Here is a 25179-nt window from a genome sequence, read left to right as displayed (position 1 = left end):
AAAATCTCCTGAAACTGATAAGCAACTTCAGCAAAGTCTCAGGATACAAAATCAATGTGCAAAAATCACATGCATTCCTATACACCAATAACAGACTTAAAGAGAGCCAAATCAAGAACGAACTGCCATTCACAATTGCCACAAAGAGAATAAAATACCTAGGAATACAACTAACAAGGAACGTAAAGGACCTCTTCAAGGAGAACTACAAGCCACTGCTCAACGAAATAAGAGAGGACACAAACACATGGAGAAACATTCCATGTTCATGGTTAGGAAGAATCAATATCGTGAAAATGGTCATACTGCCGAAAGTAATTTACAGATTCAACACTATTCCCATCAAGCTACCAATGACCTTCTTCACAGAACTGGCAAAAAACACCTTAACCTTCATAGGGAACCAAAAGAGAGCCCGCATAGCCAAGTCAATTCTAAGCAAAAAGAACAAAGCGGGAGGCATCACACTACCGGACTTCAAACTATACCACAAGCCTACAGTAATCAAAACAGCATGGTACTGGTACCAAAACAGAGATATAGACCAATGGAACAGAACAGAGGTCTCGGAGGCAACACAACATATCTACAACCATCTGATCTTTGACAAACCAGACAAAAACAAGCAATGGGGAAAGGATTCCCTGTTTAATAAATAGTGTTGGTAAAACTGGCTAGCCATGTGCAGAAAACAGAAACTGGACCCCTTCCTGACACCTTACACTAAAATTAACTGCAGATGGATTAAAGACTTAAACATAAGACCTAACACCATAAAAACCCTAGAAGAAAATCTAGGCAAAACCATTCAGGACATAGGCACAGGCAAGGACTTCATGACCAAAACACCAAAAGCATTGACAACAAAAGCCAAAATAGACAAATGGGACCTAATGAAACTCCACAGCTTCTGCACAGCAAAAGAAATAGTCATTAGAGTGAATCGGCAACCAACAGAATGGGAAAAATTTTTTGCAGTTTACCCATCAGACAAAGGGCTGATATCCAGAATCTACAAAGAACTAAAACAGATTTACAAGAAAAGAACTAACAAGCCCATTCAAAAGTGGGCCAATGATATGAACAGATACTTTTCAAAAGACGACATACATGAGGCCAACAAACATATGAAAAAATGCTCATCATTACTGGTCATTAGAGAAATGCAAATCAAAACTACATTGAGATACCATCTCACGCCAGTTAGAATGGCAATCATTAAAAAATCTGGAGACAACAGATAATGGAGAGGGTGTGGAGAAATAGGAACACTTTTACACTGTTGGTGGGAGTGTAAATTAGTTCAACCATTGTGGAAGACAGTGTGGCGATTCCTCAAGGACCTAGAAATAGAAATTCCATTTGACCCAGCAATCCCATTACTGGGTATATATCCAAAGGATTATAAATCATTCTAGCATAAGGACACGTGCACACGAATGTTCATTGCAGCACTGTTTACAATAGCAAAGACCTGGAACCAACCCAAATGCCCATCGATGATAGACTGGACAGGGAAAATGTGGCACATATACAACATGGAATATTATGCAGCCATCAGAAACGATGAGTTCGTGTCCTCTGTAGGGACATGAATGAACCTGGAAACCATGATTCTCAGCAAACTGACAGAAGATCAGAAGATCAAACACCGCATGTTCTTACTTATAGGTGGGTGTTGAACAATGAGAACACATGGACACAGGGAGGTCAGTTGGGGGGAAATAGGGGAAGGACGGTGGGGAGTGGGGAGTTGGGGAGAGATAGCAAGAGGAGAGATGCCAGATGTAGGTGATGGGGAGGAAGGCAGCAAATCACACTGCCACGTGTGTACCTATGCAACCATCTTGCATGTTCTTCACATGTACCCCAAAACCTAAGATGCAAAAAAAAAAAAACACATGAAAAAAAATAAAATGGTATAGAGAATAGGAAAAAAGCCCTAGAGAACTTGAGAAATTTATGACAATTAAATAATTACAATAACTATATCTTGAATTATTTCAAAATTGCTTCTAAAAGTGACTTATTAATCTGTGGTTATTCATGGTTTGGCATATGCCTATTTATAAACTGTAATATTTTAACATTTGATCTCCCTCTCATCGCGGCCCCCCCTCCAAAAAAAAAAGACTCTAGCTCATAGAAATAAAATATGTGTGGCTACACTTTAAAGAATCTTTATTGAAGCATTGTTACGACAAAGGGGAAATTGAAAGGTGTTTATGATGGTTTACTAATTGCAAAAAGCAATTATTAATTGAAAGTAAGGCCCTGGTTTAACTTATGTAAAAACAAACAGCAGTAAATGTATATAGGAATACAAACACATGTAGTATTCATGTGTTTCACGGACACAGGGAGGGGAACATCACACACTGGGGCCTCGGCAGTGGGGGGCTAGGGAAGGAATAGCAGGGGATGGGGGAATTGGGGAGGGATAGCATTAGGAAAAATACCTCATGGAGATGACGGGGCGATGGATGCAGCAAACCACCACCATGGTGTGTATATACATACGTAACAAACCTGTACTATGTGCACATGTACCCCAGAACTTAAAGTATAATAAATAATTTTTTTAAAAATCTGTGTGTTTATGTGAGCATGGAAACACATGTAGACTAATATATAATTATGTACCTTCCCTTTTTTGCGTACAGTTTTGTATTGCTTTGCTAGTTTCAATAAAAAGGTATGACATTTGCAGTTTGAACGATAGGGAACATTTTTAGTCATCAAAGGGTGGGCGGGGTAATTAGAAAGGCAGGGAAAGCGCTAATTTTGCAGCCATTTTGTGTGCGCTCCTCTTAGAGACAGTGCGGCGGCCCCAGCGTCGCGTCTACGCGCGGGATTACAGTAACCCGGTTGTCAGTGATGAGTCAGAGTGCGTGGTGCTGATGCTGCTGCCATTTCATCACCTTTGCGAGCGCAGCATCCATCCCTCCGCTCTCCGAGCGCCTGGGCCTACCCGACTTCGGGCTCCCAGGCCAGCGATGCGCTCGCGGCAGAGCTAGATCCGGCCGAGCCGCGCTCTCTGAGGCGTCGGCGGCGCGCCCCCTCCCGCCGTCCGTGGTCCGGGCCAAGGAGACCTGCCCAGCCGCGGCCATGGAGGCCATCTGGCTGTACCAGTTCCGGCTCATTGTCATCGGGGATTCCACAGTGGGCAAGTCCTGCCTGATCCGCCGCTTCACCGAGGGTCGCTTTGCCCAGGTTTCTGACCCCACCGTGGGGGTGGATTTTTTCTCCCGCTTGGTGGAGATCGAGCCGGGAAAACGCATCAAGCTCCAGATCTGGGATACCGCGGGTCAAGAGAGGTTCAGGTGGGAGCGCAGTCCGGGCCCGCAAGCAATGGGAGGGTCTTCGGGGTTTGCACAACCCCTGGGGAGAGAGGACTCATTGGTCCTACTCGCGGTCCAAGAGGGCAACTCCAAGGGTCTTAGGGGATTCTGCCAAAGCCCACCTTCGGCTAACTGGGAGTTCCGTTCAATGAAGCTCCCTGGCAGGGAAGGCCAGTCAATAATACATATTGCATGCACCACAACTCCACCAACCCGCCCCTTGGTGGCTAATAAATTAGATGGAATTGATCTCTGTATCTGTAATTCATCAATCTCAGTCCCTATGTTATATACTTTTTTAAATGTTCCCAGGTCATCCTAACATAACTGACAGAGATTTAGATACATAAATACACGTGTATTATGTTTTATTCCTATATCTGTGTGTGCACATATATATGCTAACATATGTTCTAACATAAAGGAAATAGTTACGATGAATTGGTTGATTCCTTCTTGCAACCAGCACACATTCAGTGATTATCTACTATGTGCCATGCTCTGGGCTTGTTTCTGGGGTAACAGTGTGAGGAAACTCACACAAGGGGATGCCATGTAATCAAAACACACAAAGCCCCTTAATTCTTGGAACTTCTGTGCTAACATAGTTGAGGGAAATAGATAATCAGCAATTACAAAAGCTTATCTTGCTCATCTTTGTATGCCCACTCCCTACTGTTAACACTTGGCACATAAAGAATATGTTTAATTTCAATCAATCAATTCATTGAATAATCAATGAATATATTTATTTTCGCTCACAACCCTTTGCTTTTCTTTTGTAGCATGTATTATTTGTTATTATATGTACGAACACAGAGGAGGAAAGGTTAACTGAAGAAGATGAAACAGGATGAGTATGAGTGCCCAAGCAAAGACAGGAAACGCCCAGGGATAGGAAACAGCATGAATAAAGACAGAAGTGAGAGGGAGCAGAGTGTACACAGAAAACTTTGCAGAGAACAATTTGAACTAAAGTCAAGTAGAGCAGCAGGAACCAGATCAAGAAAACTCAATAGCTCATGTTTATGATCATTTATTCATTTACCTATTGAAAACTAATTAAGCATACAAGACACTGGTTGGGTAATTGAAGAGGGGTAAGGAGAAGAAGTAATTACAAACTTAAGTTGTTCCAGCTCCCCACTTCCACAAACAACACTGTGGCAAATATCCTTGTACAGGTTCACTTTGAACTTGTGATTGCATTTCTCCTAAGCAAAGAAAGGTATCTTTTATGTGTTTGTTAGAATTTCTTTCTCTATGAACAGCCTGTTCATATCCACTTCTTATTATCTATTGGGCAATATGGACTTGTAAGAGTTCTTTATAGATTAAGAATATTAACCCTTTCCTGTCGTGTATGTTGTAAGATATACTCCTAGTTTATCATTTGTCTTTTCACATTATTTAAGACTTTTTTAATTTGGGGAAGAATTTGAGTTTTATGTAGCCTGATGTCCATGCTTAGAAAGGCCTTTGTCATTTTCTTTGCTAAGTACTCACAAACAATTACTGTAATAACATATTCCAGAGGTTTGACAGTGATCTACAGCTTGCTTATTGATTTCTTGATTCAAGGTTTTCACAAATCAAAACCTTTGTTTGTTCACGTCAAACCTAAGGGACAAGAAATGCTTTCAATACCCAGTGCTGATTTACCTGATTCTGGAGACTTAAAACTCATTTCTAAGTTTTACTTTTACCATCATCTAGCTTGAACTGTAGGTCCCTGGACAATGCTTGTTCTGTTAACATTGGGCCATTTTCCCTAAGCTATTGAGTATTTCATTGTCTATCTTCTTTATCAGTAGAGACAGAAAACCTAAAAATAGACATAGATCAAAACATCACAGTAGTCTAAAGCAAGTGATTGCAGAGACAAATAGGTGTACACCCTGTAATAAGCTTTACTACACTGTAAGCAAAGTGCCATAATGTATATTTATAATGAGGCTCCTCAAGTCCAGAAGTTAAAACATGTGAAGTTTCTTCTGATGGCTCCTGAGTCGGCCTCTCTGAAATGTGTCAGGAAATAGGGCTGAGAGGCACTTTGCCTGAACCCTTCACTGTCTCTCTTTTTCGCATTCCCACAGGCCTGGAAAATAAAAAATAAAATTGTGTTTCTCCTCACAGAAGAGATTGAGGACCCCTCTTAGCTAATAATAATAATAATTAATAATAATAATAATAGAGAAAAACATGGTAATGATAAATGAAAAAAATGGAGTATATAGCAAGATATCTACTTTAAATATTTTGTTAACTATCATAAATTCATTTCTATGTTTTAAAAATCCTGTTTCAACTACTAGCATTTATAATGAACTCTCCACATCACAGAATACTTTAATGTCCATTGTTTCATTTTGCCTCATGGTAACACTGTGACTTCAGTATATTTTGCAGAAAAGGAAGCCTCTGTCAGTTATTCAGATTTGGGAGGTGGGAGAGTTAGTTGTAGTTTTACCTGAAGACAAAAAATAGAACTAAGTCATGTCCCAGGGTCATTCTCCAGTGCTGAATCCAGGGAAAATGCCTAAAAGTTCATGAGTATTCCTTTCTAAAAGATGCCCATCCCAAAGTTTTGCCCGATTCAAAAGTCACATATCAGTATTATTATGGAATGCATTTGTGTTCCCTTGTTTAAAAAAAAAATCATTTTTTTGAAGGACTGTGTCAATAACCAGGAACACTTGAATACACCGAGTTCATTGACATGCAGAAGTTTGGGCATGGCCTTTATTCTTTACTTCTTTCTTGTGTTTTAGATCCATCACTCGCGCCTACTACAGGAACTCAGTAGGTGGTCTTCTCTTATTTGACATTACCAACCGCAGGTCCTTCCAGAATGTCCATGAGTGGTTAGAAGAGACCAAAGTACACGTTCAGCCCTACCAAATTGTATTTGTTCTGGTGGGTCACAAGTGTGACCTGGATACACAGAGGCAAGTGACTCGCCACGAGGCCGAGAAACTGGCTGCTGCATACGGCATGAAGTACATTGAAACGTCAGCCCGAGATGCCATTAATGTGGAGAAAGCCTTCACAGACCTGACAAGAGACATATATGAGCTGGTTAAAAGGGGGGAGATTACAATTCAGGAGGGCTGGGAAGGGGTGAAGAGTGGATTTGTACCAAATGTGGTTCACTCTTCTGAGGAGGTTGTCAAATCAGAGAGGAGATGTTTGTGCTAGTCAGCTCTTTTATTTCCAAAACATGCTCTCCTACTTGAACTGAAAAGTAAGAGAAATAAATAGTCTTTGTGTAACTGATGAGAACTCAACCTCCGTTTGGATACCAAGTGAGCCTCCTTCTCAGGGGGACTCTGACAGACTCGTGTGCGGGTGGATGGGGGTGCCTGAGTGCTGTGACCAAGAGACTGAATTGTTGACATGGGCCAGGCCAGGCACTGTTTTGTGACCCAGGCTGGGCAGTGGCTGCTCCATGAGCCCTTTGTGGACCAAATGTTAAGGGCCTGGGGTTTAGGAAGCTAAGTCCCAGGAAAACATACCTACAGACAGGACAACTATTCCTTGGCATTTTAGCTCACTTACAGGCCAAGAACATAAAGAAATATGTAAAGGGGAAAAGAGTATCACACTGGGGACATTTAGCATAGCTAAACAAAGACTATGAGGTCTACTTATTCAGTGAGAATACCCTGCACCAAAGGTTTTTGCTGGGTTTGGTCAAAAGGTACCAATTATCTTCTAACAACTTATCTGTAAAATGAGGAACACAGACCAAAAGGTCTGGTGTTCAAGTAAAAATTATGTGAATATGAAAAGAAATGCTTTCTACTCACAGTTATTAGCACATTTGAGAAAATGAACACCCTCGTGATAGAATTACCAGCTGTATGAAACAAATGGTCCCATGCAAATTACCCTATAAGTAGGGAAGAGACACTATAACCCACATGCCATACCCCCTTTTTTCCTCTGACCATGCCTGGGGTTTCACTGCATTGGCACCTGCAATCTGGAAGTAAACAGTCTGCTTGCTTCTTCAGGCACCTGACAATGACAACACAGGGACTGCCTCTGAAAAGAGCGCTGAGGCACTCTCTCCTGCTGAACAGGAGGCACTGTAACCCTTACAACAGCTTACAGTTACTTGAGCTACTTATTTGATCATCATAACAGGCAGATGAGGTTTTTGCCCCATTTTACAGAATAGTAAACTAAGAGCCATGAGAATCACTTGGCCAAGGTCAAGGACTTGTGACTCCTAGCTCTTTTCACTGCATCATACTGCTGTCAGATAAATAAATGATTATTAATTTGTTTACTTGGGAAGAGGTATGACTGTAAATAAATGTTCTCTACATGTTAGGATATGTTTTCCTTATTGATTACAACTTAGCTATAATCCTGAGGGAACATGGGAAGGAATCAAAGGTAAAGCCCATTCAGGTATTATTGACAAGAGGGCTTTAAACAAGTGAATAATTGCACAACTAAAAACACATTAGAACTCTGTGGTCTATAAGTGTTCTTATCACTGAGACACAGTGGATTTTTATTGAAAGGAACCGCATACAGCAATGGGGAGTGGGATAGGGATAAAATACTCAAACCACAATGACCTTGGCCACCTGTCTGCCATATAGGTACACTGAGTTCCTGTCTACCCAAGAGAGTCAGCCTTTAATTCTCAGGTGAACAAACAGCTAACTGCATCAGCAAATTGGAATGGCTGGCTTGAAGTTTCCATTATTTTGTTGAAGAGAGGTGATGCTTTAAATTACTTTTTGGATTGTAGCCAGTTCAGCTAGGCAAAAGCCATACTTTTCACAATTAAAAAGAAACTATTCTGATTTGAGTCAGTTTTCTCATATTCATTGTGATAGGAAGGCCTAAGAATGGCAAATCACTTTGAGATAAATATTGAACTTTAGGATAAATGTGACTGAATCTGAAAGTTTGGGAATTTGCTTCAGCCAGAATAAAGAAGCCAAATAATGAAAATGATGGAAGACTATTCTGCCACCTGTGCCCCAAGTTGGATGAGAAAACCACTTTGGATCAATTCCCATCATCAACTACCAGTGAACTGATCATCTTCTCTATATTTATTTCACAAGAGCTGACTTAGGTGGGGTAATTAAATTGCCACCTTCATGGTTTTAAAAGACAAACAAAACATGGAAAATTGGATTAACACAAAATTTCATTAACTGCTATACTTAATTATGTTCAGAAGATTCTGAAAGGAAGATTATCCAGTGGGTAAATGAGAGTTGAGTGGATTCTGTCAGTTCAAAAAAAGAAACAAAACTTCTCTACAATTTTCTTGACTAAAATTGATTATATGTATACTATTCCCACTCCTGGCATTTTTTGGCAGGTTTAAAAATATTCAGCATAAATCCAGTAGAGGTGGCTGAGGTTAATTGCTTAAATATGTTCTAGAAAATTTAAAAATCATTTTAGTAGAATTCAGTACCGTTGTTACTGCAATAAGTGGGTTTTAGAAAATAAGTGTGAAAAATCAGGTGTTAATATACTAAGGATAAAGCTTTAGAAGCTATTTTACTACATAGGTAAAGAAAAGATAAACTAACTTGTAACAAAGACCACAACTGCATGTTGGATTAGATTGTCTCATATTTCAGAATAAAATGTACTGTATACTTTTCCTCACTTTGTTGTGCACTGTAATGAAATGTGAAAAATGCTTTATTTAGCTGTATGTGAATGAAAATATGCTTGTATTTAGTAAAATGATTGATTACGTGACTGTGAGATTCCAAGTGTGTGTTATAGCTATTTCCAGAATCTGTTACTACAGTGTAGCAACTACTACCAAGGATATCAATAAGGTGTGACATATACCATACACGATAGTATTCACCATTATCTCAAAGCCAGAGAACATGAATTTTGAAAGTTATCTGACCATTGGATCAGTCTTCACTGGGACCTCACTACTTCCTGGTGAGCCTATGCCAGTTCGAGAAAAGTTGGCTCTGTCAAGCCTAAATCTTCATCGTGGTGATTTTTAATCAAGAATCTTAATTCTGTTGCCAGGTAGTTGATTACAACTATTATGTTCCCTGGAAAGTCTTCTTTTTTCCAGGCTAAATTGCCTCAGCTTCTTCAAATCCTACTACAGCATGCTTTTTATGCCAGGATAACTTACAATGTAGCACTGACATAGGAACACAAGGAACACAATAGTTAAGCACTTTTCCCAAGATTGATAGTACACATGTCAGGAGGGTAAAAAAAAGAAAAAGATAATGGATTCTGAGTCTGGGCATAAGTAGGTTAAATTCTATACAGATTTATCACTTATAGTTAAGAGGGAATGGAAGGGAGGGAAGGGGAGAAGAAGGAAAGAAGAAAGGAAAAAACAACAATGTAACACCTTCTTCCCCTTCAAATGCTCCCCAGGGCTTGGTCATCTTTTTTTTATTTATATTAATTCTCTTGTTGGCTTCATTCAGTCCCATGACTATATATTAAATCTATAAGCCAATGAGTCCTGAATTTTTATCTTCAATTTGTCTCTTTCCCATGGACTTCAGACCCTTATAACCAACTCCTTACCTGACATCCCCACTTGAATGTCTATCAGGCATCACAAATTTAACAGGTCCCAAATCAGGCTCTTAATCTTCCTCCCCAAATATGTCCCTCTCATAGTCTTCCCCTTCTCAGTAAAAGGCAACTTTGTCCTTTCATCTACCTTTGCCAAAAATCTGGTGTCATCCTTGACTCCTTTCTTTCGTAGTCCACATCTGATCTATCGGGAAACTATGCTAGCTCTACCTTAAAAGTATAACCAGAATATGACAGCTTTTCACCATTCTCAATGCTAACTCACTGGTGCTGTCCACTATCACTTGTCTGAGTTATTGTGATAGCTGGTCTCCCTGCTACCACTCTTGTCATCTCCCCTTTCCCACCCCTGCCATACTTGCAGTCTATTCTCCACACAGCAGCTAGAAGGAGCCTGATAAAACATTAATTATAAGCAATCATCTACTCATAATTCTCCAGTGGTTATACGTTTTACTCAGCTTAAAACCCAAAGTCCTTCCAATGGCCTGCAAAAGAACCCTTGGAAATAAATTCCATCTCCATCTTATCACTTCTGTAACCTCATTTCCTACTGCTAACCCTCTTTATTTTACTCCAGTTATGTGGGTTCCTTTCCTGTTCTTCAAACACACCAAGAACATTCCTACCTCAGGGACTTTGTATTTGCTTTTCCCTCTGTCTGGAATTCTTTTTCCTGAGATAACTGCATGGATTGTTTTCTCACCTTCATCAGGTTGTGGAGCTTCCAAGAGTTGCAAGCAGTTTCCTCATCCTAGGGAAGACGTGGCTCCAGAAGTCATTGATGATAGCTCAACCTAGGGTCTTACTCTTTAGTCTTCCCTGGGTAACATTAAAGTTTAGGGCACACAGAAAAAGGAAAGGAAACTTACAGGGAGACAATGAAATTCTGGAGAGTACAGTTTTACAGGATGGTGTGAACAGTAATATCAAAATGCAGCAGTGCATTCAGAAAGATACAAACTAAAATGAATCCTTAGGATTTGAGGGAACAGGAAGTCATGAGTGGACTTTGCCAGCATAGTGTTAGTGGAATGATTGCTGCCTGTATCAAGTCTCTCAGGAACTTGGTGTTCTCAGTTCTGTCACAGAACTAACTCCCTTCTCTCTATCCTCTCCTCTCCCTGGACAATCATACCTATTCTCGTGACTTCAGTTACCATCTTGGCATTGTTGATTCCAAAATCAGGAACTCTAGCTCACTCTTCTGAGAGTTATACCAATACAGCCAACTTGCCTACTAAACACAGCCAACAAATTTCTCAAACTCAACATATCCAATATTAAAATCAATGTCTATCAAAATGTGCTCCATCCACCCAAATCTTCATCTCTATAAGTGACACCACCATTCACAGAAATTAGGAGTTATTCTTAATTGCTCACTCTCCTCACTTCTCATATCAAATCCATCATCCAGCACTGTCAACTCTAACTTCAAAATATATGTCTGAGCCTGGACAATATATTTAGTGATACCCCACCTCTACTAAAAAAAAAAAAAAATAGTCCAACACGGTAGCACATGCCTGTAGTCCCAACTACAAGGGAGGCTGAGGTGGGAAGATCACTTCAGTGAGCCTTGATCACACCACTGCACTCTGACCTGGGTGAAAGAGCAAGACCCTGTCTCAAATATATATACGTCTGTCATTTTTGTCCATCTCCATTGATATCACCTTTGTCCAAGTAACTATCAACTCTTACCTGACCTACTTCATTATCTTCCTAACTAGTCTCCCTACTTCTTGTTCCCACTCCCATGATACATTCTCAACATAACAGCCAGTGATCTTTTCACATTAGTCAGATCAAGTAATTCCTCTGTTTAAAATCCACTGATGGTTTCTTGTTGCATTTAGAACAAAATCCAAATAAACCCTACATATCTTAGCATGGTTACAAGGCCCTGAATAATCTTACTCATCAAGTTCACCAGTATTTCTCCAACTTGTAGCATAGTTCGGTGCTTGAATAATCTATAAATACTTGAATAAATGTTTTCTTGCTCTACTTTAATCCAATGACCTTGACTCTTACTTTATATCAGTAAAATACACACGTCCCTATCCTGAAGCATTGCCAAATTTTATACAGCCTCTGAATTCTGATTATAAGCTCTGGTTGCTCACTCTCCCTATGAGCCCTGTTTTAAACGTCTTTAGGACGTTTTAGGCAATCAACCAGTCCCCAATGTACCCTATGATTTTGTTTTTTTCCCCCTTTTTCCTGGCTCTTGGAGCCAACAGCATTCAACCATAAGTTCCTAAAGAAAATGACTGTTAAAAGCTCGGCCTATTTCTTTCTATGTATTTTTATTTCACTTTTCTAAAGGTTGTTTAATATAATGGTTAAGAGTATGGATTTTGGAATAAAACAGACATGAGTTCAAATTCTGACACAAGTAATGTGTGATTCAATTTCTCAGAGTCTCAGTTTACACACATATAAAATTGGATAATAACAGTATTTGATTAATAGAGTTGTGATGATGAAATGTGATAATCCATATAAAGTACATAGCACAGTCTCTGGCATTTGGTGAACATCACATAATAATCTTACTCAGAAAAGGTTAGGTACTATAATATGTCTGCACCTAAATGAATCTTTTTCATAAAGGGTACCATGTAGCACATACTATGCCATTACCTTTTTCACATATTGTATATTCTCTGCAAATACACAACGACAGGGACTATGTGTGTCTCTTTGCTAATCATTATAACTTTACAGTTAATAAGTACCTGTACATATTTGCTGAATGTGATTAAGAGTTAGTTGACATACTAAAGATGACAAAGTCAAGACAGAAGAAAACTGGGTCCTTGATAATGTCATTAAGCTAAAGATTTAACTACCCTGGAGCCACCCTATATTAAGATTCCTTATTACATGAGTAATAAATCCTACTTTAGTTTATACATTTTTTTCCACCTGTAGTTGAAAGTCTCCTGATATAATAGTATTTCACTGTATGGATATACAACTTATTCAATCAATCCTCAGGTTATGTGTAAATTTTGCTGTTATAAAGCAATTCTATGATGCATATATATCTTTGTATATTTGACTAATTATGTCCTCAAGTCAAAATCCTAGAAGTAGAATTTATGAATCAAAGAATGTATACATTTACAATTTTGATATAATTGATTAGATCAATATTTTTAAATGTGCATATCTTGGCTACTGGTTTTCTGTGGTTTGCAGCTGAAGCAGTCCTATTTATTAGTATGATCTCCTTATATAGGTAAATCAGTTTTTTATTCATCACATATGCTGTGAATTTTTTTAAGGTTTTTCTGACTTCAACTTTCTGGTGGTTGGTAATACAGAAGTCTCTCATATATAGGTGATTAAATCTGTTGTCTACAAGAAACTAAAAACAGTCTTTCTCTCATAACTGAGGAGCTGATGATCTAGGAAGACAAACTGTGAGAAAGACTTAATTTCCATTGGATAACATTTTGTATCTTTTGATTTTTGTGGCATGTAACTTATGTTATCTTAATGTTTTTTGGCAATAGTATTGGGTTGAGATAGGCCTTCCCCACTCAAAAACTAGAAATTATTAGGAATTGACTTAGGTATAGGAAGTGGAGAGAGGAATAACAACTATTTTTCCCAAATGGCAATTTGTCCCCCCACCATCTGTAGAATACTCCATTGTTCCTTCAATAATTGGAAATTCTACCCTTTTCAAATATTAAATTGTCATATATACATGGGTCTGATTTGGGACTTAGCTTTTTAGTTCATTAATCTAGTTTTCTATTCCTGCCTACATTGTTTTAGTTATAGTAACTCTGTAATATGTTTTCGTCCCTTCAAAATTGTCTTTACTATTCTTATGCAATATATTAGAACCTGAAGATATGTCAAGTTTCCCCTAAGGTAAGATTGGGATTTTGATTGAAGTTGCATTAATTTACTGACACTGATATATGGCAGGAACAAGTGTCTTTACAATATTTGCCCAAGAATATATCATTCAATTATTTTAATCCTTAGTTTATGTTCATCAGTAACTTCTTATAGTAAGTGTAGCCATTTTCTGTTTATTCCTAGATAATTTATAATGTCTGCTAATCATTGGAATGATTCTTTTTCTCATTATATGTTCTGATTGATCACTGCTAGCATGTAGGAAATCTGTGGATTGGTTTATATCTTGTACCAGACACCTTACTAAACTGTCTTATTACCTCAAATAGTCAGTTGATCTCTGCTTTCCAGGCAGACATTATAATCTATAAGTAATGATAATGTTCTCTCTTCCTTTTAATATTTGTACATCATTTCTTTTTATTGTCTTTTTACACTGGCTAGATCTTAGAGTAAAATGGTGAATAACTGCAGTGGTGGTGTGCACATTTGTCTTTTTCCTGCTGCTATATGCTTCTAGCATTTTGACCTTAAATTATCTTTAATAGGCTATGGAACTTTTCACTGCATTACTATTTTACTAAGCGCTTTTAGAAAGAATGCATATTGACTTTTTCAAATGTCTTTCTCGTACCTACTGAGGAAATCAAATGGTTTTCTTCCCTTAACCTATTAACGTAATTAATTATATTAGTAAATCTGTTTCTGTTTAACCACATTTATTTACATTCTTGGAATAAACTCTACTCGTTCATGGTGTTTTTTAAAATACTGCTTAATTTAATTTACTAACATTTTATTTAGGATCTTTGCATTTAAATTCATGTTTCAGATTGGTTCATAATAGCATTTCCAGAAAGGTATTCCATGAGGATTACAAGGAATCTAGCTGTGTGTGTAGGGGGGCACCTACAAGCAAACAAATTCAGAAAATTGTGGGTTAAACAAAGCAAAATAGTATTCGGTAGGACTGCTGAATACTATGGTATATTGGGGCTCTCCATTGGGAGGTTATTTTATACAGCATCTCATCAACTTACATGACAAAGTAACTCACTTTCTGAAGCATCTTAACAGACATTTCAGTGAAAAACACATTGGAAAATGTTGATCTTTTGTGCTTTCTGTCAAGTTTGGGTATCATGGTTATGCTTGCCTCATGAAATGATGAAATGATTAGAAATCTGTCTTTGTCTATATCCTAGAATATTTTAAATAACAAGGGGGTGGTCTGTTTCTGGAAGGTTTGATATAATTCACTCATAAGAGCTTTTGATCAAGCATTCCTTTTTTTGTGCGTGTGGAAAGGGGTATAGATCTTTAACAATTCTTTCCATTTATTTCACGGTTATGGTTAGATTCAATTTTCAACCACAATATTGACTGTTTTGTTGCTCATATGTATATTGCCCTTCCCTGAAACAGGATTATATTTCCCTCTCATGATGTAGGTTTGGCCATGTTACTAGCAATGTCCCAGCTAGAGGCTTTTCTATCAGCTTGGATTCAGGAGTAAAGTCAACATGGAGCAGAGCAACCCTTGACCTACAATGGACATGTAGCCACCAGGACTGCGAATGACTACCACAGCATGTCATAGCCTATCTAGATTAACACACACATCTGGCTGGGCATGGTGGCTCAAACCTGTAATCTCAGCACTTTGAAAGGCCAAGGCAGGAGGATGGCTTGAGGCCAGGACTTAGAGACCAGCCTGGGCAATGTAGTGAGACCCTGTCTCTACAAAAAACAAAACAAAAACACCACATACATCCTCATGAGTAAAATTTGGTCATTTATGTTTTCCTTGAAAATTATCTATGTCATGTAGATTTTCAAATGCATTGGCATACAGTTGTACTTAGCATAATGTAAAAATTTCTGTAATAGTGTACAGAAACCTCTCTCTCATTTGTAGTGTTGTATATTTGTGTTTTCCCTTTTTATTATTTTTATCAATATTTTCAAATAACCAGCACTTGGTTTTATCAATTTTACTTTCTCTGCATTCTAATTTATTGATTTTTAATGTTATCTCCATAAAGTCATACTTTGTCCTTTTTTGTGTGAATATTTCCCTGGTTCTTCATATGCCAACTAATTTTTTATGGCACACTGAACATTTTGAATATTATGAGATTCTGCATCTCGCTTAAATCCTATGGAGGATTTTGATATATTTGCTTTAGCAGGCAATCAACCTGAGTAAATTCAAGTCACATGTTCCAACTTGTCCTCTGTGGGCTGAGTTCCAATGTCAGTTACCCTTTCAAAGCCTTTGCTAAGCCACTCAAGATCTTTTCTGTGTTTGTGCACGACCTAGTGGCCATCTGGGAACTGAGCAGAGGTCTACCCTTTTGTTCACTTCTTATTCTTTAATATACTGGTTAGGAACACATCCAAGCTTTTGCAGCTATGAGGTTGCTTTCCGGAGTTCGTCCCTCTCCTTGTCCTCCATCTCTGGTACTTTCCACTTCCTGAAAATTCCCTTTTGGGTGCCCTAGGCAGAAATCTTGGGCTTTAGTTATCCTGCTCTGCTGTGCTGTGTCAAGGGCTATGTGGCAGGAAAACTAGAGGAAAAAATGGTTCATTGGTACTCCGATTTCAGTTGTTCTTTCCTGATAGCCTACTGATATTTTCTTTTTCATGTCTTCAAATAGCTGTTCCATGCATTCTCCCTAGGTTTTATGGCTGTACTCTGCGAGGGAGACAGGATTATGCATGCTTCCTCCATCATATCCACAAGTCAAATTTTACTCAATGTATTTTTACAAAGGTGCCAAAGTAGTTAATAATTTAATGAGAAAATGATATTTTTAACAAATACTGCTGAAAGAATTGCACATGCATATGCAAATAAATGAACCTCAACTCTTCACACCATACACAAAAATAAAAATAGATCACGTACCTAAATATGAGAGCCAAAACTTTTTTTTATTTTTATTTTACTTTAAGTTCCAGAATACATGTGCAGAACATGCAGGTTTGTTACATAGGTATACTTGTGCCCTGGTGGTTTGCTGCACCTATCAATCCATCACCTGGGTTTTAAGCCCTGCATACATTAGCTATTTGTCCTGATGCTCTCTCTCCCCTCCCCCTAAGCCATAGGCACTGGTGTGTGTTGCTCCCCTCCCTGTATCTATATGTTCTCATCATTCAACTCCCACTTATGAGTGAGTACATGCAGTGCTAAAAACTAAACTTCTAGAAGTCAAATAGAAATTTAGATAGGATGAAAACTTAAAAACAGTTTTTAAAACTGATAATATGATTTCATCAAAATTAGAAACTATTGCTTTTCAAATGACAGTTAAGAAAGTGAAAAGTCAAGCCAATGGCCTGAAGAATCTGCAATATCTGATAAAAGACATATACATCTAGACTATCTGAAGAACTCTTAAAACTCAATAATACAAAGATAAACAAACAAATCACAGTACATGATGAGTATTAACAGAAGGCCACAGAAGAGACAGGCATACTTTACTTCTTGCCTTCACTAAAAATACAATTTTCTTTAAAGCTCAAGGCTTTACACTACACACACACACACACACACACACACACACACACACGCCATCAAATGCTTTTCCCTTTTTAACCTTTTAAGCAAACTTCTATTCAAACTATAATACTCAATTCCAGCATCACTTTCTTAGAAAATGTATCCGCCTGCTGTTTCAGCCAGCTCAGCGGGTCTCTGCACAAAATCTCACACAAATCCGGGTGCCTTTTCAACTGGCAACTAGAATGCCTGGGAGACAGAGTCCCCCATTCAACTGAAAAAAAGGGGACTGAAACAGGGAGCTAGGCCAGGAGATTCACCAGCAAAAAAGTGCCACGAGTCTCCAGTGGCTGTTTCAGCCAGCGCAGCGGGTCTACGCACAAGAAATCACACAAATCTAGACGCCATTTCAACTGGTAACTTGGGCGCCTGGGAGACAGAGTCGCCCATTCAACTGAAAATAAAAATAAAAAAAAAAAAAAAGGGGGGGTCTGAAGCAGGGAGCCAGGTGATCAGGTTTGGCTGGTCCCACCCCCACAAAAAACAGCAATTTGAAATGCTCTGGATTGAGAGTTTCACAGCAAGCACAGCTGAACCCAGGACAGTCCAGCTCTGTGGGGGAGAGGCGTCCACCACTACCGAGGCAGTCCACCATTAACAAGGTAGTCCGCCATTGCTGAGGCAGGCCGCCATTGCCAAGGCAGCCCACCATTATAGAGAGAGTCCACCATTACAGAGGTGGGCCTCCATTGCTGAGGCAGTTCTAACTATACCCGTATAAACAGGACTGCAGGGAAGTTCACATGGCAGCTGGGCAGAGCCCACAGCAGCTCAGCAAAGCCTCTGGAGGCAGACTGTGACTGTGCTGCCCACTCACTGAGCAGGGCAGCCCTGAAAAAAGGCAGCATGACAGAAACTTATAAATAAAGCCCTACCTCCCTAGGACAAGGCACCTGGGAAAAAAGAAAAGGCGTTTATGAGTTCTGCTGCAGCACACTTAAAAGTACCTGTCCAGCAGCTCTGAATGGAACAATGGAGCTCACAGCTCGGCACTTCAGCTCCTATAAAGGACAGACTGTAACCTCAAACAGCTCCCTGACCCCAGTATATCCAAAGAGTCACCTCATAAAGGAGAGATCAGACTGACATCTGGCGGATATCCTTCTGGGACAAAGATAGCAGAAGAAACTGGCAGCAATCCTTACTGTTCTGCAGCTGCTGCAGGTGATCCCCAGGCAAGCAGGGCCTGGAGTGGACCTCAGCAGTACTGCAGCAGAGGGGCCTGAATGTTAGAAGGAAAACTAAGAAACAGAAAGAAATAACTTCATCATTAACAAACTGGACATCCACTCAGAGACCCAATCTGAAAGCCAAAAACTACAAAGACGACAGGTGGATAAATCCACAAAGATGGGAAGAAACCAGCACAAAAAGGATGAAATCACCCAAAACCAGAATGCTTCTCCTCCTCCAGGGGATCACAACTCCTCACCAGCAAAGGAACAAGGCTGGATGGAGAATGAGTGTGATGAATTGACAGAAACAGGCTTCAGAAGGTGGGTAATAAGAAACTTCTCTGAGCTAAAAGAACATGTTCTAACCCAATGCAAAGAAACTAAGAACCTTCAAAAACAGTTTGATGAAATGCTAAGGAGAAAAAACAGCTTAGAGAGGAATATAAATGAAATGATGGAGCTGAAAAATACAACATGAGAACTTCACGAAGCATAAACAAGTTTCAACAGCCAAATTGACCAAGCAGAAGAAAGGATATCAGAGGTCAAAGATCAACTCAGTGCAATGAAATGAGAGGGTAAGATTTGAAAAAGAAGAGTAAAAAGAAATGAACAGTCTCCAAAAAATATGGGACTGGTGAAAAGACCTAATCTATATCTGATAGGTATACCTGAATGTGATGGAGAGAATGAATCCAAGCTGGAAAATATTCCTGAGGATATTATCCAGGAAAACTTCCCCAACCTAGCAAGGCAGGCCAATATTCAAGTCCAGGAAATACAGAGAACACCACAAAGATAATCCTCAAGAAGAGCAACCCCAAGGCACATAATTGTCAGATTCACCAGGGTTGAAATGAAGGAGAAAATGCTAAGGGCAGCCAGAGAGAAAGGTCGGGTTACCCACAAAGGGAAGCCCATCAGACTCACAGTGGATCTCTCAGCAGAAACCCTCCAGGCCAGAAGAGAGTCGGGGCAATATTCAACATCCTTAAAGAAAAGAACTTCCAACCTAGAATTTCATATCCAGCCAAACTAAGCTTCATAAGCAAAGGAGAAATAAAATCCTTTGCGAACAAGCAATTACTCAGAGACTTCATCACCACCAGGCCTGATTTACAAGAGCTCCTGAAAGAAGCACTAAACATAGAAGGGAACAACCAGTACCAGCCACTACAAAAACATACCAAATGGTAAAGAGCATCAACACAATGAACAAACCGCATCAACTAACGGGCAAAACAGCCAGCTAGCATCAAAATGGCAGGATCAAATTCACACATAACAATATTAACCCTAAATGTAAACGGGCTAAATGCCCCAATCAAAAGACACAGACTGGCAAATTGGATAAAAAGCCAAATCCCCTAGGTATGCTGTATCCAGGAAAGGCATCTCACATGCAAGAATACACAAAGGCTCAAAACAAAGGGATGGAGGAAGATTTACCAAGCAAATGGAGAGCAAAAAAAAAAGCAGGAGTTGCAATTCTAGTCTCTGACAAAATAGACTTTAAACCAACAAAGATTAAAAGAGACAAGGAAGTACATTCAATAATGGTAAAAGGATCAATACAACAAGAAGGGCTAACGATCCTAAATATATACGCACCCAATACAGGAGCACCCAGATACATAAAGCAAGTTCTTAACGACTTATAAAGAGACTTAGACTCCCATACAATAATAGTGGGAGACTTTAACACCCCACTGTCACTATTAGATAGATCGACGAGACAGAAAATTAACAACGATATCCAGGACTTGAACTCAGACCTGGACCAAGCAAACCTAATAGACACAATTACAGAACTCTCCACCCCAAATCCACAGAATATACATTCTTCTCAGCACCACATCACACCTACTCTAAAATTCATCACCTAATTGGAAGTAAATCACTCCTCAGCAAATGCAAAAGAACAGAAATCATAACAAACAGTCTCTCAGACCACAGTGCAATCAAGTTAGAACTCAGAAACTAACTCAGAACCACACAGCTTCATGGAAACTGAACAACTGGCTCTTGAATGTTGACTGGATAAACAATGAAATGAAGGCAGAAATAAAGATGTTCTTTGAAACCAACGAGAATGAAGACACAATGTACCAGAATCCCTGGGACACATTTAAAGCAGTGTCTAGAGGAAAATATATAGCAACAAATGCCCACATGAGAAACAAGGAAAGATCTAAAATCGACACCCTATCATCAAAATTGAAAGAGCTAGAGGAGCAAGATCAAAAAAACTCAAAAGCTAGCAGAAGACAAGAAATAGCTCAGATCAGAGCAGAACTGAAGGAGATAGAGACACAAAAAACCCTTTAAAAAATCAATAAATCCAGGAGCTGGTTTTTTGAAAAGATCAACAAAATAGACAGACCACTAGCCAGATTAATAAAAAAGAAAAGAGAGAATAATCAAATAGATGCAATAAAAAACAATAAAGGGGGTATCACCACAGATTCCACAGAAATCAAAATCAAATGCTGCTGATAGGTCTAATAAGATGAAAACTATTGGGTCTCGTAATGTGTACATCTGGAGACCCTGACAAGAGCAGTTTCTGTGGAGTATAGCATAGAAAAACCTGGTGAGCAGAGAACAGGAGGGGAAAAAAGGAAGGTGAGTACAGAATACTTTCAAGGAATTTTCTGTGAAGAAGACAAGTGAGGATGACAGGTTGAGGGGATGTCAGGCCAAGAGAGTTTGTTTTGTTTTGTTTTGTTTTTTAAGATAAGAAACATTCAGTGGAGAAAGACTGAGGATTCAGGAGAGAGACAAGTTGCAGGGGAGAACCTTTCTTCTCTTTAAGATTGCAGGGACACTTCATCAATGGAAAGAAGAGGTGAAGTAGAGTACGGAGTGTTCTGTTGTATACTATAATGCAATGCATGTGCTCCTAAAACTTTAAAATTCTACAAAATTGCACAGCAGCTGTTATGAGTTGTGTCCTCCAAAGATGTCAAAGTCCTTGCCCTCAGCCCTTGTGAATGTGATCCTATTGGGGGGGGGTGTCAAATTGTAGATGTAATTAGTTAAGATGAGGTCATACTGTAGTAAGGTGGGCCCCAATCCAATGACTGGTGTGGGGTATATCACTTAAAATCAGTACTTTGTGGCCAGAGCACTCAACAAAACAGATCATTGGTACCTGGGAAATACCATGTGGACTGCCTAGGCCAGAACTCCACTAACTGGAGGCTGCACCAGGCGATGTTAAAAATACACAATACATTGCCCTGGAAATGTTTATAATGCTTTGGTTAAGGCACGACTTGGGGCTGAGATAAAGATGAAGCAAAGGTTTATGAATATGGGCAGGTGGTGGATAGATGTGGGGTGGAGTGCATGGAGAGTCCTCTGGTTGCTTCAGTCGTCTTGGCCAACTAGAAAGCAGGAACATCAGCTGTGAGCAACCAGAGAGGGAGTGTCAGGGTTTGAGAACAGGAGAGAGGGTATAAAACAGTCTTGCAGAGAGGGGAATGAATGGATCACTGCACAACATAACTGCCCTCTTGAGACTTGCAGTGATGACCTTTTTCTAGTTACATTCTCTGGTAATTGGCAGAGTTGGTCTGAACCAAGGCTGACTCAGCTAAGCCAGTATAGCAAAGCTAGATGACCACAAGAACATTGACAACATGTACAAGGAATGAAACACAAAAGGAGAGAAGTAAGGATGGGCAGGGCAGTGGAAACATGAAAAGGTAGGAGTTGGTGGTCAGGGAGCAGAATAGCTTGAGGCTGAAATTAAGAAGGAGCTGCAGTGATTGATAATGACAAGGTCTCAAGTGTGACCAGGGGAGTAAGTGGCTAAGGAGTGGGGAGGACAAGACCACCAAAGGAAAGAATGCCAAACTATTGGAAGGATTCACTAAATACTGAAATCACCAAGAGTTAAGAAGATACATAGTATTATCCTAAGAGATAGATTATCCTTACTTTTAATGATGAAGGCAGCAAAAGTTAGTGTTGGTCACTTGGTTCGCTTTTTATTCTTTTGAGTTTAGCAACAAAGGCTTATATTTTCATTTGAATCCCCTGCTCTTAACCTTATTGGTGTTCTCATTGCATCAAATTCTAAATAATTTTGTAATTATGCTTTTATTTTGACCTAAAAGTTCCTTAACATAGTGCTTAATTTTGAAATGTTTCAGATTTTTCTCATTTAAACTCATTCATTCCAATTTTATCTGCCTTACGGTCAGAAAATGTGGCCCAGATGATTTGCACTTTTGGAAATTTGACATTTTTTTCATTAGCTTAATATGTGCTTTTTGTAAATGTTTTTTGAGAATTGGGTTTGTAGGTACCAACATTTATTAAATTAGCATTACTAGCAGTTTTTGCCTAATTAACCTGTAAATGATTAATATTAGGACTTCTATTGTTTCTGTCCATTTTCCTTGCATTTCTAACACTTTATGCATTTTCACATAATGTTATACATCAGATACATGTTCACAAAGGTTTCATCCTTGTCATAAATGGTAGCCTTTACCAGTGCAAATAAATATATGAAAGGAAAAAGAAATATTATCTTAAGAAAACAGCAACTTGAACTTCTACCACAAATTCTCAGGTGACCTGGCACTGTGGAACCTACCACAGGATGAAAGCTGGCAAAAGATATTCACACTTTAATAGAAGATCCAAAGATTACTTGATTTTCCAGAATATGCAATTGCTATTTCATTTGAAGTTTTGAAAACATTTTTTTAAATGTATGTTACTCTGAAATACTTTACATATACTAATTATAATTCTGTAGAAATATTTTCTGGGGTTGGAAGGAGACTTCCCTGAAGGGGGCAGGTTAACAAAAGTCATACTAAATCATGTTTATAATATTTAATATGGTTGATAATTGCCATGAACAGTGTTCAGTATTTCAGTATATCCTGCCACTTTTAAGTACTAAAATACTGGTATCTATTTGCCATTATTCAGTAATAATCCAAACAATTTTGTCTCCTCACATATGTAGTCACGCATGAAAAGTTTGAGCTGCACAGTACTCTGATGACATTCCTCCCCCTTTAAAACAAACAAAAAACCTTTGAAGGTGTTTCTTATTATCAGCTTTTAAAATGATCCTTTCCTAGGTCATTAGTGTCAGTAACCAGTTTTCCCTACAGTTACTGGATTTCTCCCAGAACCAATATGGGCCCCATCTACTTTGATGTAACTGACTTTTCACCAAGGGGAAATGGGACGGGTGGAGGTTAGGGGTTGGGGTAAAGAGATAGGCCATTGCATACATAGGAGGTGGCTGTGGTGGGGACGAGAGAAGAAGGAAAGGAAGGAGTTCAGTCCTTGGTTTCCAGCTTTCCTGCCTCTATTTTCAGGGCCAGATTCCCATCTCTGGTTGCCTTTTGTCTTTCAGAGTCGTCTTTGTTTTGGGACTTGTCCACTCCTTCCCTAGGATAAAATTTATTTTCTCTGGACCTTCTTCCCCCATAATCTGATCTGCACAAACTCTAGCCAAAAAGTTAAAAGAGAAAGTCCTAGACAATGATCATCTCTCAGATAACCAGGGTAATGACCCTTTTCTTGGTCATTAGTATGAGTAATCAGATTTCCCTATAGTTACAAATTACCTGGATTTCTCCCAGAATCAGTTTGGGATCTTGTGGCTGAGGACCACGTGGAGAAGAAAAGGCAACTGCAGCCCACTTTTTATTTTTATTTTTAAAGGTTCAGAGGGTACATGCGCAGGTCTGTTACATAAATATATTGCATAGTGATGACATCTACGCAATACACTTTTCAATGCATCACTGGTATCAGTATGTCAGTGTGACATCAAATTAAAAAAAAAAAAAAAAAAAGCCAGCATTGCCATTTTGCTCTGGTAAATGGCAGAAGCTATAGTAAAGTTGAAAAATAGTTAAAAATCTAACACCAATGAAAATTTAAACACCTAGGAATACATTTAACTAAGGAAGTGAAAGATCTCTACAAGGAGAACTACAAAACAGTGATGAAAGAAATCAGAGAAGACACAAACAAATGCAAAAACATCCCACGCTCATGAATCAGAAGGATGAATGTCATTAAAATGATCATACTGCCCAAAGCAATTTACAGGTTCAATGCAATTCTTATCAAACTACCATCATTTTTCACAGAATTAGGAAAGACTCCTAAAATTCACATGGAACCAAAAACAAAGCCCAAATAGCCAAAGCAATCCTAAGCAAAAGAACAAAGCTGGAGGCATCATATTACCTGACTTCAAATTATATTACAAGGCTACAGTAACCAAAACAGCATGCTACTGGTACAAAAATAGACACATAGATCAATAAAACAGAATAGAGAACCCAGAAATAAAGCCACACGCCTACAACCAATTGATCTTCAACAAGTGCTAGGGAAAATGGCTAACCATTCGCAGAAGAATAAAAATGGAGCCCTCTCTCTTATCATATACGAAAATTAACTCAAGATGGATTAAAGACTTAACAGTAAGACCTGAAACTACAAAAATCCTCAAAGAAAGCCTAGGAAAAACTCTTCTGGAAACTGGCCTAGGCAAAGAATTTATCACTAAGACTTCAAAATCAAATGCAACAAAAATAAAAATAGACAAATGCAGCTTAATTAAACAAAAAAGTATCTGCACAGC

At 38.9% G+C, this 25179-nt stretch overlaps 1 protein-coding gene across 1 annotated transcript; it reads left to right on the top strand.

The window, feature by feature from the left end:
* The first annotated feature begins 2812 nt into the window (after nucleotides 1-2812).
* On the top strand, nucleotides 2813-9092 carry RAB39B (RAB39B, member RAS oncogene family). The gene is made up of 2 exons (XM_032265336.1): nucleotides 2813-3323; nucleotides 6113-9092. Exons 1-2 carry the CDS (start codon nucleotides 3109-3111, stop codon nucleotides 6537-6539), a joined length of 642 nt encoding a protein of 213 aa, XP_032121227.1. The 5' UTR covers nucleotides 2813-3108; the 3' UTR covers nucleotides 6540-9092.
* The last annotated feature ends 16087 nt before the right edge of the window (nucleotides 9093-25179 follow it).

The sequence above is a fragment of the Sapajus apella genome, unplaced genomic scaffold, assembly GCF_009761245.1.
Source record: "Sapajus apella isolate SASKATOON/1434 unplaced genomic scaffold, GSC_monkey_1.0 scaffold149, whole genome shotgun sequence".
NCBI classification, from domain to species: domain Eukaryota; kingdom Metazoa; phylum Chordata; class Mammalia; order Primates; family Cebidae; genus Sapajus; species Sapajus apella.
Note: the sequence above shows the minus strand (reverse complement) of the source record. Positions and strands in the feature narration are given on the sequence as shown.